Source organism: Trematomus bernacchii, unplaced genomic scaffold (assembly GCF_902827165.1).
Source record: "Trematomus bernacchii unplaced genomic scaffold, fTreBer1.1, whole genome shotgun sequence".
Classification (NCBI taxonomy): domain Eukaryota; kingdom Metazoa; phylum Chordata; class Actinopteri; order Perciformes; family Nototheniidae; genus Trematomus; species Trematomus bernacchii.
In genome coordinates, this window is record NW_022988098.1 from 9,055,175 (window position 1) to 9,068,309 (window position 13,135).

The 13,135-nt window shown below is 41.4% G+C and overlaps 1 protein-coding gene across 9 annotated transcripts in view; it reads left to right on the top strand.

Moving 5' to 3' along the window:
- Positions 1 to 13,135, top strand: part of LOC117475536 — a 78,958-nt gene that overhangs the window by 26,986 nt on the left and 38,837 nt on the right. For 3 of the 9 annotated variants that reach the window (XM_034121799.1, XM_034121807.1, XM_034121809.1), the window contains exon 3: positions 11,489 to 11,615. The exons of 4 other annotated variants lie outside the window; for them this stretch is intronic. Coding sequence is in view for 1 of the 5 variants with exons in the window: in XM_034121809.1 (XP_033977700.1) it covers positions 11,562 to 11,615 (54 nt within the window). In the remaining 4 variants the exon portion in view is untranslated. Of the gene's footprint in view, positions 1 to 10,720; positions 10,871 to 11,488; positions 11,616 to 13,135 lie in introns of those variants that run through there. 2 more of the 9 variants (XM_034121802.1, XM_034121800.1) reach the window with 2 other exon arrangements.

A 13,135-nucleotide genomic window follows, 5' to 3' on the forward strand; every position in this document is an offset into this window, starting at 1 on the left:
AATTTCTTATACGATCACGGGTGTATTTTAAAAACATAGGCTTTTTAGTGTGAATTTCCTTGCAGACAAAAAAATATATTTAATGATTGACACTGTGGACTACATTGTTTTTTCCCCCCACTGTTTTATTTACGGTCAGAATTGAGTTCAATTTAGTTCACATGATATAATAGTTGTACTTTACAATCTACAGGTTTTTTTTTGTCATGGTCAGTCAGTGAGAATCGCTGCTGCTTTGTGGAGGAGCCGTCCCAGGATTTCGATTCAGACACACTGCCGTCTTTACTTGGAGGCCAGCAGGTAAGCTTTAAGAATCTGCAAGGGGCCCCTAATTAAACTAAGATTACATAGTTAACTTAAATACATTCGAGGAAAATGTACTTTGTATAAAGCCGAACAAGTGTTATAAATACTTAAATGCCCAATGTTTTCCCTTTTGGTTTGGTATTTTAATGTTATCTGCAGAGCCTTGAACACTAATACATCTTTATTACCATTAAAAAGTCACATTTGGACTTTCTAACCAAGTTAATTTAAAGGGGACCTATCATGCAAAATGCACTTTTGTACGTCTTTTCTACATGAATATGTGTCCCCGGTGTTCCAGGGAACTCACCAAGTGTCAGAAAACACAACCCTCTCTATTTTCCTCCATACCCAAATCTCTAAAAACGGGGCTGCAACGGATCTGATACAGACTGATCCAGATTTGAACACTTCTATGTCATCACAGAAGTGGCGCTACGGCTATTGGGCCAACTCTCCACCTATCAGGGGAATGTGGGGTTGGGCCACGGCCGGCCATTGCCGCTCGAAAGCGCTGGAGACGCTGTAGTACATATGCCAGGCCTGTAAGTGGCGCTGTCGTCTGCCACAAAAGCAGCGAAGAAGACTTCCCGTCCATAGTTACCATGGTTACCCTTCTGTTTATTCTCCACTGTGGCTTTTGTTCTCCCTCCCCGAGGCAAGCGTTTGCTCCCGCTGCTTTAACCTCTTAAGCCCTGAGCCTGTTTTTCAGGTCTCAGGCTCGAAAATGACATTCCCAGAACAAAGGACCATATCTTCCCTTCTAAAAGGGTTAAATTAATAATCTTTATTCTCAAAGTATTGATAAACCTGTGAGTTGGATGTAGAAAAGTCAGGATCAATATAGATGTTTTTTATTTTAAAGAAAATTCAGATTTTACATAGTAAAAAACTGTAAATTATAGTGTCCGTCCAAAAATTATTTTTTACTTATAGTGAAAACTACCCTTGGATGATGGGTTAGTAGACTAAAAGCTTTAGGAATCCAAAGTACAACATATAATATGTACCCTGTATCAAGATTGATGCAAAACAAGTGAAATTTGACATTTTTAGAGAGATTTAGCCAAAAAACCCCACTTCTGGGGTCATTTGGGTGGATTTGACCTATCTCTGGCCCCCCTTGCTCGATTTTGATGAATGAAATCTCTTTACAGGGATGCAAACTTGTCACCTTTCGGCGAAATTCCCCGTTTTGAATCCAAAATAGGTAGTTTGTGTGATTCATGTAGATCTGCAATAAAAATATTTGTGGGGTATGGGGGGGGTCTGGGACCCGGAGTAATCTGCGGCCGCGAGCTGTTATGTGCCATCATGACACGCATGGTGTTCTTTTTTTATATATTATAATGGAGCTCGAGCTGTGTGCTCGAGTCTTCCTGCCTGTCGGCTCTGCTCATGGATGTATAATAAGGCTCTGCTGCTCCGGGATGAGGGTCTAGCTTCAGCAGCTACATTACCTACGGGTGCGTTCGTTAATATTAACTGTGCGGTCCGGAGTCACTGTGGCACAGACTGGACCGCTGGTGAACAGCTGTTAGAACGGGCCGTTCAGGTGTTCAGAGCAGAGCTTCCTGTTGGAGCGGCAGAGCGTGATGTGCACTGAAATGTTTTTCTGTCGCAATATAATCGTTGAGCTAGCTAACTAGCATACATTGTCACTATCTGCTAACGTTAGCTTTAGCCTTCGTTTTCAAATAGTTTTTTTCATAGGCTATAAACGGAGGTGGTATAAGTATATATCTTGTACTTGAGTAAAAGTAGAAGCACTCAGATCTTGTACTAGAGTAAAAGTAGAAGTACTCAGATCTTGTACTAGAGTAAAAGTAGAAGTACTCAGGTCTTGTACTTGAGTAAAAGTAGAAGTACTCAGGTCTTGTACTTGAGTAAAAGTAGAAGTAGAAGTCCTGCATTCAAAATGTTCCTCAAGTAATAGTAGAAAAGTATTCTCATCAAAATATAGTTAAAGTAGCGACAGTAAAAGTAGTAGTCGTGCAGATTGGTCCATTTCAGAATAATATATATGATATGTTTTATAATGATTGATCATGAAAGTGTTCTCAAAGCTGGTAAAGGTGCAGCTAGTTTGAATGACTTTGTATACTGCAGGGTAGCTTGTGAATTTACTCCAGGTGGAACTAAAGTCTGATTTAACACTTGATTATATTTCACATCATTCATCCACATCTGTAAAGTAACTAAAGCTATTAAATACATGTAGTGGAGTAGAAGTACACCATTTACCTCTGAACGGTAGTGGAGTAGAAGAACAAAGTAGCAACACATTGAAATACTTAAATAAAGTACAAGTATCTCAAAATTGTACCCAAGTATAGTACTTGAGTTTATGAACTTAGTTACTTTACACCACTGGCTATACAGATAGAAAGACTAAGCCTTGCACAGAGGCATGAAAATACATTTTCAAAATGCTCAACAGTGCTGCCAAAATTATAAACTGACTGCTACACAATTCAAATAAATGCTTTTATACATTTCTATTAGATGTGACTCTTTGGCGTTTCTGTTATTATTAACTGCTTTAGTTGTTCTGACTGCTAAAATCCTGTTATTCCTCATTTTAAAGCCGATATTCCGTGGGGTCGGGGGGGTCGGATCCTTGTCACCTTTTTCATACCTGATGAGTTTGCATCCCTGCTTTATAACCGCTAGAGCCAATGGAATCGAGGGAAAGTTATATACACACCAAAACGTTAACAAATAAGGAGTGAGAGTGACGCGTTACCAAAACCGGAAGCTGCATACACTCTGGTGGCTACCATTAGCAGCTAACTTTTCCGCTCCGAATTTTACATAAAAAATGGAATTATGGATTATAAATAATTTCTTCAAAGGCACAGGTACATTATCAACCTATGGATCAACAGTTGTAGCATTTTCTTTTTTCATTTTAATGCCATTGAACACGTCTTTTGACCTAATTGACAGCTACGGTGAGACGATCTGCCGTAAATGCTCCGTAAAGGTACGTGTTGTGATGTCTGTGTTTGCTTCCCCTGTCGCAAGTTCGGATCGCTCAGTGATGATACTATACCTAAATACTCAGTGGAGTCTCAGCTTTAATCGGCTATATTGTATGTGCAGCTACGATAAGTAATAAGGGTATATTTATCTTGAATTGTGTGCCGCAGTGCGTTAGAATTTTTTCGCTCAGGGGTCATTTAGACGCTTCTTATGAGACTTGTGTTTTGTTTTGGTAAAAATGGTTCATATCTTCAGTTAGCTGAGATCCTTCCCGTTAATCTGTTGCTACACATTAATAGTTTCATAAATGTTAAGAAGCCCTGAGACATTATCTCGAAAAAAAAACGGTGGGAGGGGTCCAATGGGGGGACCGCCGTGCTTAAAGGGCCCATGTCATGGCCATTTCCACTGATCACAATTACATTGTTGAGGTATACTAAAATAGATTTATACTGTGCAATTTTCCAAACTCACATTGGTTTCGCATACAGCATCTCTGTCAAGCATGTGTATTCAGCAGTATTCACTCTCTCCACTAAACGACTCGTTGGAGCTCTTGCCCCCCCCCTCCCTGTGAGCCTAGTGTGCTCCGATTGGTCAGCTCGGCCACTCTGTTCTGATTAGTCAACCACCAGAGAGGCTCCGCCCGCTTTTTTCGGGGAACATCAGTGTAATAATGGCGTCGGTACAGCCGTATATTTTATACGCTAACTAACCGAACTGTACCTACAACTGTTGTTATAGAAGAGTGTGACGGCCCCAGGGCCTTTGTGCAGGTGTGTTGCAGGTCTTACGGTGGGGTAGAGCTGAAGAGGCTAATCAGCGCGATCACGGACACCTCCGTAGCCGAGGTGCTATTAATCCCAGCGGCCCAGCGGCTCGGCGATTCTCTCCCCGACCACCTATCTCTGCATTTACCACAATAAATGTGCCGTGGTTTTGTAAACTCGTGTATGTCTCCTTGCCTTTCCGTTGTGGCCTACGAGTCGGTCATAACAAAGAGTAAGTTATTTTTACCTGTAATAAACTACTACTGTTTGATGAGAAATCAAATCATGGTTTGCTATATATGAATGATATGTTATAGGAGCAAATAATTCAGGGAAGAAAGGATAGGCCTACTAAGTATTTCCATTAAACTTTATTTTTAGAAATGTACAAAATGAACATAAATATACATATATACACACGGTATATCATCCATTCCTCCCCGCATCTTGCCTGGGCGCAGCCGGTGCCTTTTAGCACGAGGCCTCAGTAGTAGTAGTAGTCCCGTCCCCGTCATGTATTGTCCGCCAGGATCTGGCTGGACGAAATCAAATGCAAATCACAAAATATTAGAGAAACTTAGTTGTTTTAGATTTGTTAGTAGTAGTTGTGGTAGGAGTGTGGATCTATCTAATGAACAGCTTGCCTGCTAATATGCTAACCTAGCTTTGTTTACCTTGGTAGCTAACACGATATGAACGTTAGCTTGGAGGAACGGCAACTATAATGGAGTGTAATAAAACTACTATGAACAAAAGCTAGTGGTTCATATTAGGCTAGCAATAACGTGTTTATAATTGCAATATTATACGGGTATTCTGCTACGTTCGGTCATACATTGTAACTTGCATGAATACATTGTTTTGCGCTAGCATACAGCTAGCCTCGTTAGCTATACATGCAGTATGTACATGTACTGTCACAATGTACGGTAAATCACCCGGAGTATACTGTATGAGTATTCCGTGTGTGTGACTGCAGACATTCTCCTGCCATGACAAACATGTAAGGCCATCTGCTGACATTGTAGTTGATATATTTAAACGCTAGCAACGTAGCATAACAAAAATATTTTTCCGACCAAACTAAGGTCTAGCTCCGTCGGCTACGCCAGCTATAATGTAATTACGTTTCGCGACTGACCGTACGGTAAATCACCAGGAGTATACGGTCTATGACTATTTCGTGTGTGAATGCAGACATTATCCAGCTATGAGGAACATGTATGTAAGGCGATCTGCTAATATTGGAGTTGATATATGGAAACGCTAGCAACTTAGTTAGCCCAGTTAGCACTATGTCAATGAGTCCGGTTTACACATTTAACCAGTCGTGGTAGATACCTTGTTTGATAAATACACAAATAACAATGCAAACGTACAGGTTGTGTACCCGAATCTTCCCCTACTCCAAACGGTCCAAACAAACTATAGCCTCGTTGTTTGTGTAGCTCGGTAGCATACACGCTCGGAACGCCAGCTATAATGTAATTACGTTTCGCGACTGACCGTACGGTAAATCACCTGGAGTATACTGTCTATGAGTATTTCGTGTGTGAATGCAGACATTCTACATACATGTATGTAAGGCCATCTGCTGATATTAGAGTTGATATGGAAACGCTAGCAACTTAGTTAGCACAGTTAGCACTGGCTTAGCAGTCCGAAACATGTTTACACATTTAAACAGTCGTGGTAGATACCTTGTTTGATAAATACACAAATAACAATGCAAACTTACAGGTTGTGTACCCGAATCTTCCCCTGCTCCAAACGGTCCAAACAAGCTGTGCATATCCGGCCTCAAACTGGGCAATGTTTTGGAAGCTTTCGTCTGTGAAATGCCGGTTCTTCGAACCTCTGAAGGAACAGTGTTAAAAAGAAATTTCAACCACTGACTTCGTCGTGGTTCTTCCGTCGGTAGGACAAACAGCTCAGATTTCTCCTCACATTTCAGGAAACAGGTCCTTGGCAGTGGCATGACTGGATCGATTGTGAACTGAACCAGAGCTTCCAACAGTAAATGTTAGGCTGGCAGAGGGTGCGGCCAGCGCCGCTGGGTGTGGCCATAGCTCTTCGGGATTGGTCCATTTCGTTCCGGGTACCGCATGACATCAGGCCGTACCCGGAACTAAATGGAAGACTCAAATGGGCAGTGACGTATCTCCAACGAGGCGTTTTGGGGAGGTATTTTCTGTGTTAGAGTTTTACTCGCTACAGGGTGTACTTTGAGGGTTTTGACTCTGCACACCGTTTACATGCATAAAAACCTTCATAACACACAAGGGGACGGGTTATAACCGGAAAAGCATGACATGGGAGCTTTAAGAGGTTAATTCAATGCAATCCCTCCCCGTCGAGGCAAGCACTGTAATTCTCTCCGGTTAGTCCACCAGCAGATAACAAACACCCACCTCTCCGCCTCTTCCAAGGAACGAGGGGACCGTGCGGCAGAGTTTCAGTTTCAGCTACTTTCGCCGTTCAAGATGTCCGTTAAAGTTTAAATCTTCCGGACAAAATTATAAAAGTGCCGGTCAAAGGTCTTCTTTGTTATTTATTGAGCTTTAAAACAAATGAATAACGACTCTATATAATGATATATAATAATAAAATACACGGAGCCTGTCTCTTTTTCCTCTCTTCTGACAGCGTCAGTGTCTGTCTCATGCAGCAGCTGATCCTGTAATGAGTGACCCGACAGTAAAAATAAACATATTTATAACTAGTTTAGGTAGTTTGAGAGGTAATTAAAATAGCTAAGGGTGATGATCTGACTTGAAGTGTGTGTTTTGCTCTCGCTGCATCACAGCGGGAGGAGCTGCGTGTCTCCGTCCTGTCAGATTAGACTTCACTCGCGTTTATGTCCATATCGAGATAAAGATAAATAATCTGAATTCAGTGTGCAGTGTACTTTTGCGGGGGTGAGCAGCAGAGGTGGGGAGAGGCGGGGCTATTGCGTTGTCATTATCAGAAAAGGATGACCGTATAGGCGACCACACGGCCCCGTTGGACCCCCCAGAGCGCTCCGTTCCCAGATCTATCCACCTTTGGACCCGTTGTCGTTTGCAGGGTCCGTTTCTACCGTTCCGTTACGGCGTCGTGTAGCTTAAAGGGCTATACGCAAGTGAAATATGCGGATACAACCCGTTTTCGTTCCCGTGGGGTCTGGGCCTTAAATTCTCTCAGGCATCATCTAAACATCCCCACCATTAAACCATAAAACCCCCTCGTCCTTAACCAATTGCATATTCCCCTTTTACATTTCCCTTTGCCCTCCAGAAATGTAAATCCTTAACATATGTCTCTGTTAAACACATACAAGACTAAACATACAATTTAACAGAGTAAAAGGCAACCAGAGTATAAGTCTATATGTTTTAAATGATTATATGATAGTTTGTCACGACAGTAACCACAAAACATTATAAAACATTTCAAGCAGCTTTGGTTAAGATGGAAATATCTCAGCTGTTTGTCTCTTATAATTAGCTCATTTAAATTGCTCAATTGTTAATATATGATGAATGTTCACATTATACTGAACACCAGCATTATCTTTGTGTTCATTGACTAATTCATTATTGATTGTTTTTGTTTTAATGATTTCATTTGTCTTTCACAGGCTGAGCGGTGCTCTGGTCAGTTTCCACAGCGCTCTGCTCTCCAGTCTGCTCCCTCAGGTAACACATATATAACAAAAGACAAGAGGGAATATCATATCAAATGATATATGATCAAATCAGAATATTAGTAGCAATAATAGTTTTTTTGATCATATTATTATATGTTATTTTATTGTATTTATTTGTATCAATCATAGTTAATTAAGTTATATTATAATGAAATGAAAACCTAGCCATGCAATAAAGTCATTAGGATAAGGAAAAAAGTCAAAGTCAACTTTATTGTCAATCTTTCAGTTTGTGTGTACAGACAGAGAGATCGAAATACCGTTTCCCACAATACAGAATACTATAACAAAGATATATGAAAATATGTATAAAATATGTATATCCTATATATACACAATCAACAGACACATTTATACATATGCACACATTAAGATAAAAGCACAACAATCAATATATACAAAATAACAGTCACTTCAATATCTTTGGGAATGTACAAAAACAAAGTTTAGTATCTGAAAACAAAGAGTAAGCATCTCAAAATAGTGATGTTTTAATGAACTGCCTACCCACGTTGCATATTGGTTGTGAGTTAAAATAGACACCCTTCAGATAAACCTAATATCCATCCATCCCTCCGTCAGCTGACCAGCTCCAGGATGGCGGTGAGGAAGCGCTCCATCTTGGCTCTGGGTCACCTGGTTCCCTGCTGTAGCCCCGCCCTCTTCTCCCAGCTGACTGAACACCTGACCAATGAGCTCGCAAAGGCCCCGCCCGTTTCCATGGCGAGGACGTACATCCAGTGCCTAGCAACCGTCAGTCGTCAGGGTGGCCATCGAGTCGGTGAGATCTGCTGCCACGCTCACGTGATACTAGATTTAAGGACAACACATTGGTTTCCTGACTGAGGAAGGCCATCTCTGCACGTAGAGTAACAAAATAAAATGAAGACATTTAGATTTGTTGCCTTGTGATGAAAGACAAAGAGAATATTCTGGTCATTTCAATTAGAAAAGTTTAAACAATGAGTTATTATCTCAAAATAATGACATGGTATCTTGGTAATGATGAAATACCTCAAACCTAATGACACAGTATCTGAAAATAGTGACTTAATATCTAAGAAATAATGACTTAGTATCTTAAATGAATGAGTTAATATGCTAAAATAATGATTAGATATCTAAAAATAATTGTTTAGCTTCTCAAAATGATCATAATGAGACATTTCTCAATAATGACTCAGTAGTCTAAAGTACAGAACGCTTTTGCATAATGATTTTAAAGTATCTTTTTCAATCACACGGCTAAGTTGTCATCTTTTTTCCCCCGCACCTTTTGCATCTCAGGTTGCGGTCGAATACTCCAAAAAAACAGCTCCTAAATTCTAACCCTATCGTCTATTCCTTGACCTCGGAGTGAAACGTCACGGGGTTAAGGGATAGTGGATAGGAGAATTCAAAAGGATTTAGGAGAAGAGACTGCGGCACTTTAGAGAACCGACTGCACTTTCACTATCCGACGTGTTTATGATGCGCCAGCGGAGGTCATAAATGTGCGTCTGCTGCTGTGGGGAAACTATGGAAACTACAGTTTTCTATACAGCGGACTACAACATGGATGTTTAATAAGAACGAGGGACTACTGTAAACTCATCTAGAGACTCTGCACCGTGCTCTGATGCTGTTGCTTTATGCTTTATGAACAGGGACAACAGAGAAACATATTCTTCATGACCAAAGTTGGAATTGAAATAAAAAAGGAAAGTGAAACTTATGCTCGTCACCCTCTCCCTCCGGTCCACATTAATACAAATGATCCCAATACATATGATTGTATGAAAATATCTTAAAATAAATACTGTATTTATTATAAAGTTAGTCCTTAACATCTATCACTGTGTATATCACCATTCAAACATCTTCTAAAAGTTGAACAAACCCCACAGCTCAGTAAAGACTGTGAAATGTTGACTTTATTTGATCATTTCAGTAAAAACTAACGTTCATATTTCTCTTTTTGATTATAATACTGATGAACGTTCAAAACAAAGCACTTTGGCAACTTACCACATACGTTTTAAAATGCTTAATAAGCACCGTAACTTTCATGATATAATTTCTCGTTCATAATCGGTTGTTTCCGTGAACGGCCGACTGTTGTGTGACGGCAAATGCCGCGGCCGCAAGGCATTGTGGGGCAGCATTTTCTCCTCTCCTTTCGGTTAGGGAGGTCCAGTGGTTCCTAAGCTAAAGGAGGTTATAAAGGAAGTTTGAAACCTCCTTTCCTTTCATTTAGAGAATTCGAACGGCACTTATCATGGCTGCCACTGAGGGACTTCCGGGTCATTTCACTCCGTTAGGAAGGTTCCTAAGCTAAATGGACTATTCGACCGCAACCCTAGTTCTTGAGTACTTACAACCTCAGTTTCCATCTCGATTACTAACATACTTTTATTTTGAAAAGATCTTCATTTTGACATTTTCATTCTCAATTTACGAAAAAAGAACACATCTAGAAACTCATAAGCTTTGGTGTGTGTGTGTGTGTGTGTGTGTGTGTGTGTGTGTGTGTGTGTGTGTGTGTGTGTGTGTGTGTGTGTGTGTGTGTGTGTGTGTGTGTGTGTGTGTGTGTGTGTGTGTGTGTGTGTGTGTGTGTGTGTGTGTGTGTGTGTGTGTGTGTGTGTGTACTTAGAGAAGTTAATCCCGATGGTGTTGAAGTTCACGGACGTGGAGGACGACGAGCTGAGAGAGTACTGTTTCCAGGCCTTTGAAGCCTTTATACGCAGGTACACACACACACACACACACACACACACACACACACACACACACACACACACACACACACACACACACACACACACACACACTCACTTTGACAGCTGTCCAAAGGAGATGCCCCCACATGTTGCCACGGTGACAAAGCTTTGCCTTAAGTTCATGACCTTTGACCCGAACTACAACTATGACGATGAAGAGGAGGAGGAAGACAGCATGGACGTGGAGGAAGGGCTGGAGGAAGGTGTCCCTGCCTGAACTCCCATTATCAAGCTGACTGACAGCAGCCAGCAGCAGCCAGCGACTCTCGAGTGCGACACACGAGCATGATGGCTGAGAGAAAGAGGAGAGTCGTGTGGAGCTATTTCACAACTGGCAATGAAAACTCACCTCAGAGCCGCAAGTAATTACCGCCAGGAAATTGTCGACGGGAGGGGGGTGTGGGGTGTGTGTGTGTGTGTGTGTTTGTGTGTGTGTGTGTGTGTGTGTGTGTGTGTGTGTGTGTGTGTGTGTGTGTGTGTGTGTTTTTGAATCAGCACAAAACATAAATGAATACACACCTTCCTCCAGCCCTTCCTCCACGTCCATGCTGTCTTCCTCCTCCTCTTCATCGTCATAGTTGTAGTTCGGGTCAAAGGTCATGAACTTAAGGCAAAGCTTTGTCACCGTGGCAACATGTGGGGGCATCTCCTTTGGACAGCTGTCAATCAACGGAAACAACATGAAGGTCTGTGTGTGTGTGTGTGTGTGCGTGCGTGCGTGCGTGTGTGTGTGTGTGTGTGTGTGTGTGTGTGTGTGTGTGTGTGTGTGTGTGTGTGTGTGTGTGTGTGTGTGTGTGTGTGTGTGTGTGTGTGTGTGTGTGTGTGTGTGTGTGTGTGTGCCTGCGTATAAAGGCTTCAAAGGCCTGGAAACAGTACTCTCTCAGCTCGTCGTCCTCCACGTCCGTGAAGGTACACACACACACACACACACACACACACACACACACACTGACCTTCATGTTGTTTCCGTTGATTGACAGCTGTCCAAAGGAGATGTTGCCACGGTGACAAAGCTTTGCCTTAAGTTCATGACCTTTGACCCAAACTACAACTATGACGATGAAGAGGAGGAAGACAGCATGGACGTGGAGGAAGGGCTGGAGGAAGGTGTGTATTCATTTATGTTTTGTGCTGATTCAAATACTGCTGGGTATTACTAAAACTTAAATAAAAACTGTTTCTCGATTTATAAGTATGTTGCATTTAACTGATGAAAGAATATTTAATGTACTTACCATATATACATGTATGATTACAAAAGACTAACATCAGTACAATGTTTTCAGTAAAGAGCTTATAAGCTAAATATTATATTAATTTGTTTTTATTTTGATAACTTTTAATACAAGTTTGACAGTAATCCGTGTTCAGTCGTGTCTTGAGGTTATATTTGACTGAGGACTCAGTTTGAATGATTTGTTAGAAAATCGTTACCTTATTTACTTTACTTAGTAACTTGCAGAGGTGGGACCAAGTCATTGTTTTGCAAGTCCGAGTCAAGTCTCAAGTCTTTGCGCTCAAGTCCGAGTCAAGTCTCAAGTCTTTGCGCTCAAGTCCGAGTCAAGTCTCAAGTCAGGATGGGAAAGTTCAAGTCAAGTCCAAGTCCTAAACTTTGACAAAACGAGTCTTAAACAAGTCCTTATGTGCTTTTCAACAAATGTAATGACATCGATCAACAGAATAATACTTAATAATCAAACTGCTCTTTATTAGTCACATTAATAATTTAATAATCCATTTTCTCTCTGCTAGTAAAGTAACGTGTTTGTCTTCTATTTTAAGAGGGATCAGTAAGGTAAGCTTACCGTGACGGTTTGATTCAGAAGGAGTTTAATGGATAAGATCCCTGATGTTGAGGTGACCAGAATGTTTATTTCCACTGTGTACAGCATGTTATAAGGGACCCACAATCTATCTTTATGCAAGGGATAATGTGCAGCGAGGCGTCTCTATGGGGAAAAGAACACCTGAATCTAGATCCCTCTGCAGGTGGTACTTTAACTATATTTTGATGCTAATACTTTTCTACTTTTACTTGTAACATTTTGAATGCAGGACTTTTTATTGTAACCGAGTATTCCTACACTCTGGTACTGTTACTCAAGTACAAGATCTGAACTTCTCCCACCTCTGGCAATAAATCCTGAGTGGTTACCAAAAAAAAAACCCTGCTCTGAAGGTTATTTTCATTTTACAAATCCTGCACTCAGCTTTGCTTTCTCCAATATCATTGAAATGCAGCCAGAAGCTGCTTCTTTTTTCGGTTTTCGCTAATTTCTTGACTTTTTCCGACGCGCTTGCATTTAAATCTGTCTCCCCGTCTCCCCGTCGCTCTGTGTAGCTGGCCTGTACCACTACACCTGCTGTCTTTGGAGCGTCTGCCCCCCCACCCTTCTTTCACATAATGGTATGATCCTAGTGTGTCCTCGCATATGATTGGCCGCATGGTGGCTCAGCAAAATAAAGTCCCGCCCCTGCCTGCATGGATTCTCAGCAAGAGTTGCAGCTGCTGAAGATTCTGCTCTCCCCGACGGGAGTCTGCTCTTCTAGCGGCATCTCGTGATCGGCGTGTTGGAGACCCCTGAATTAAATTATCAAGTCACCTCAAGTCAGAAGGCTCAAGTCCA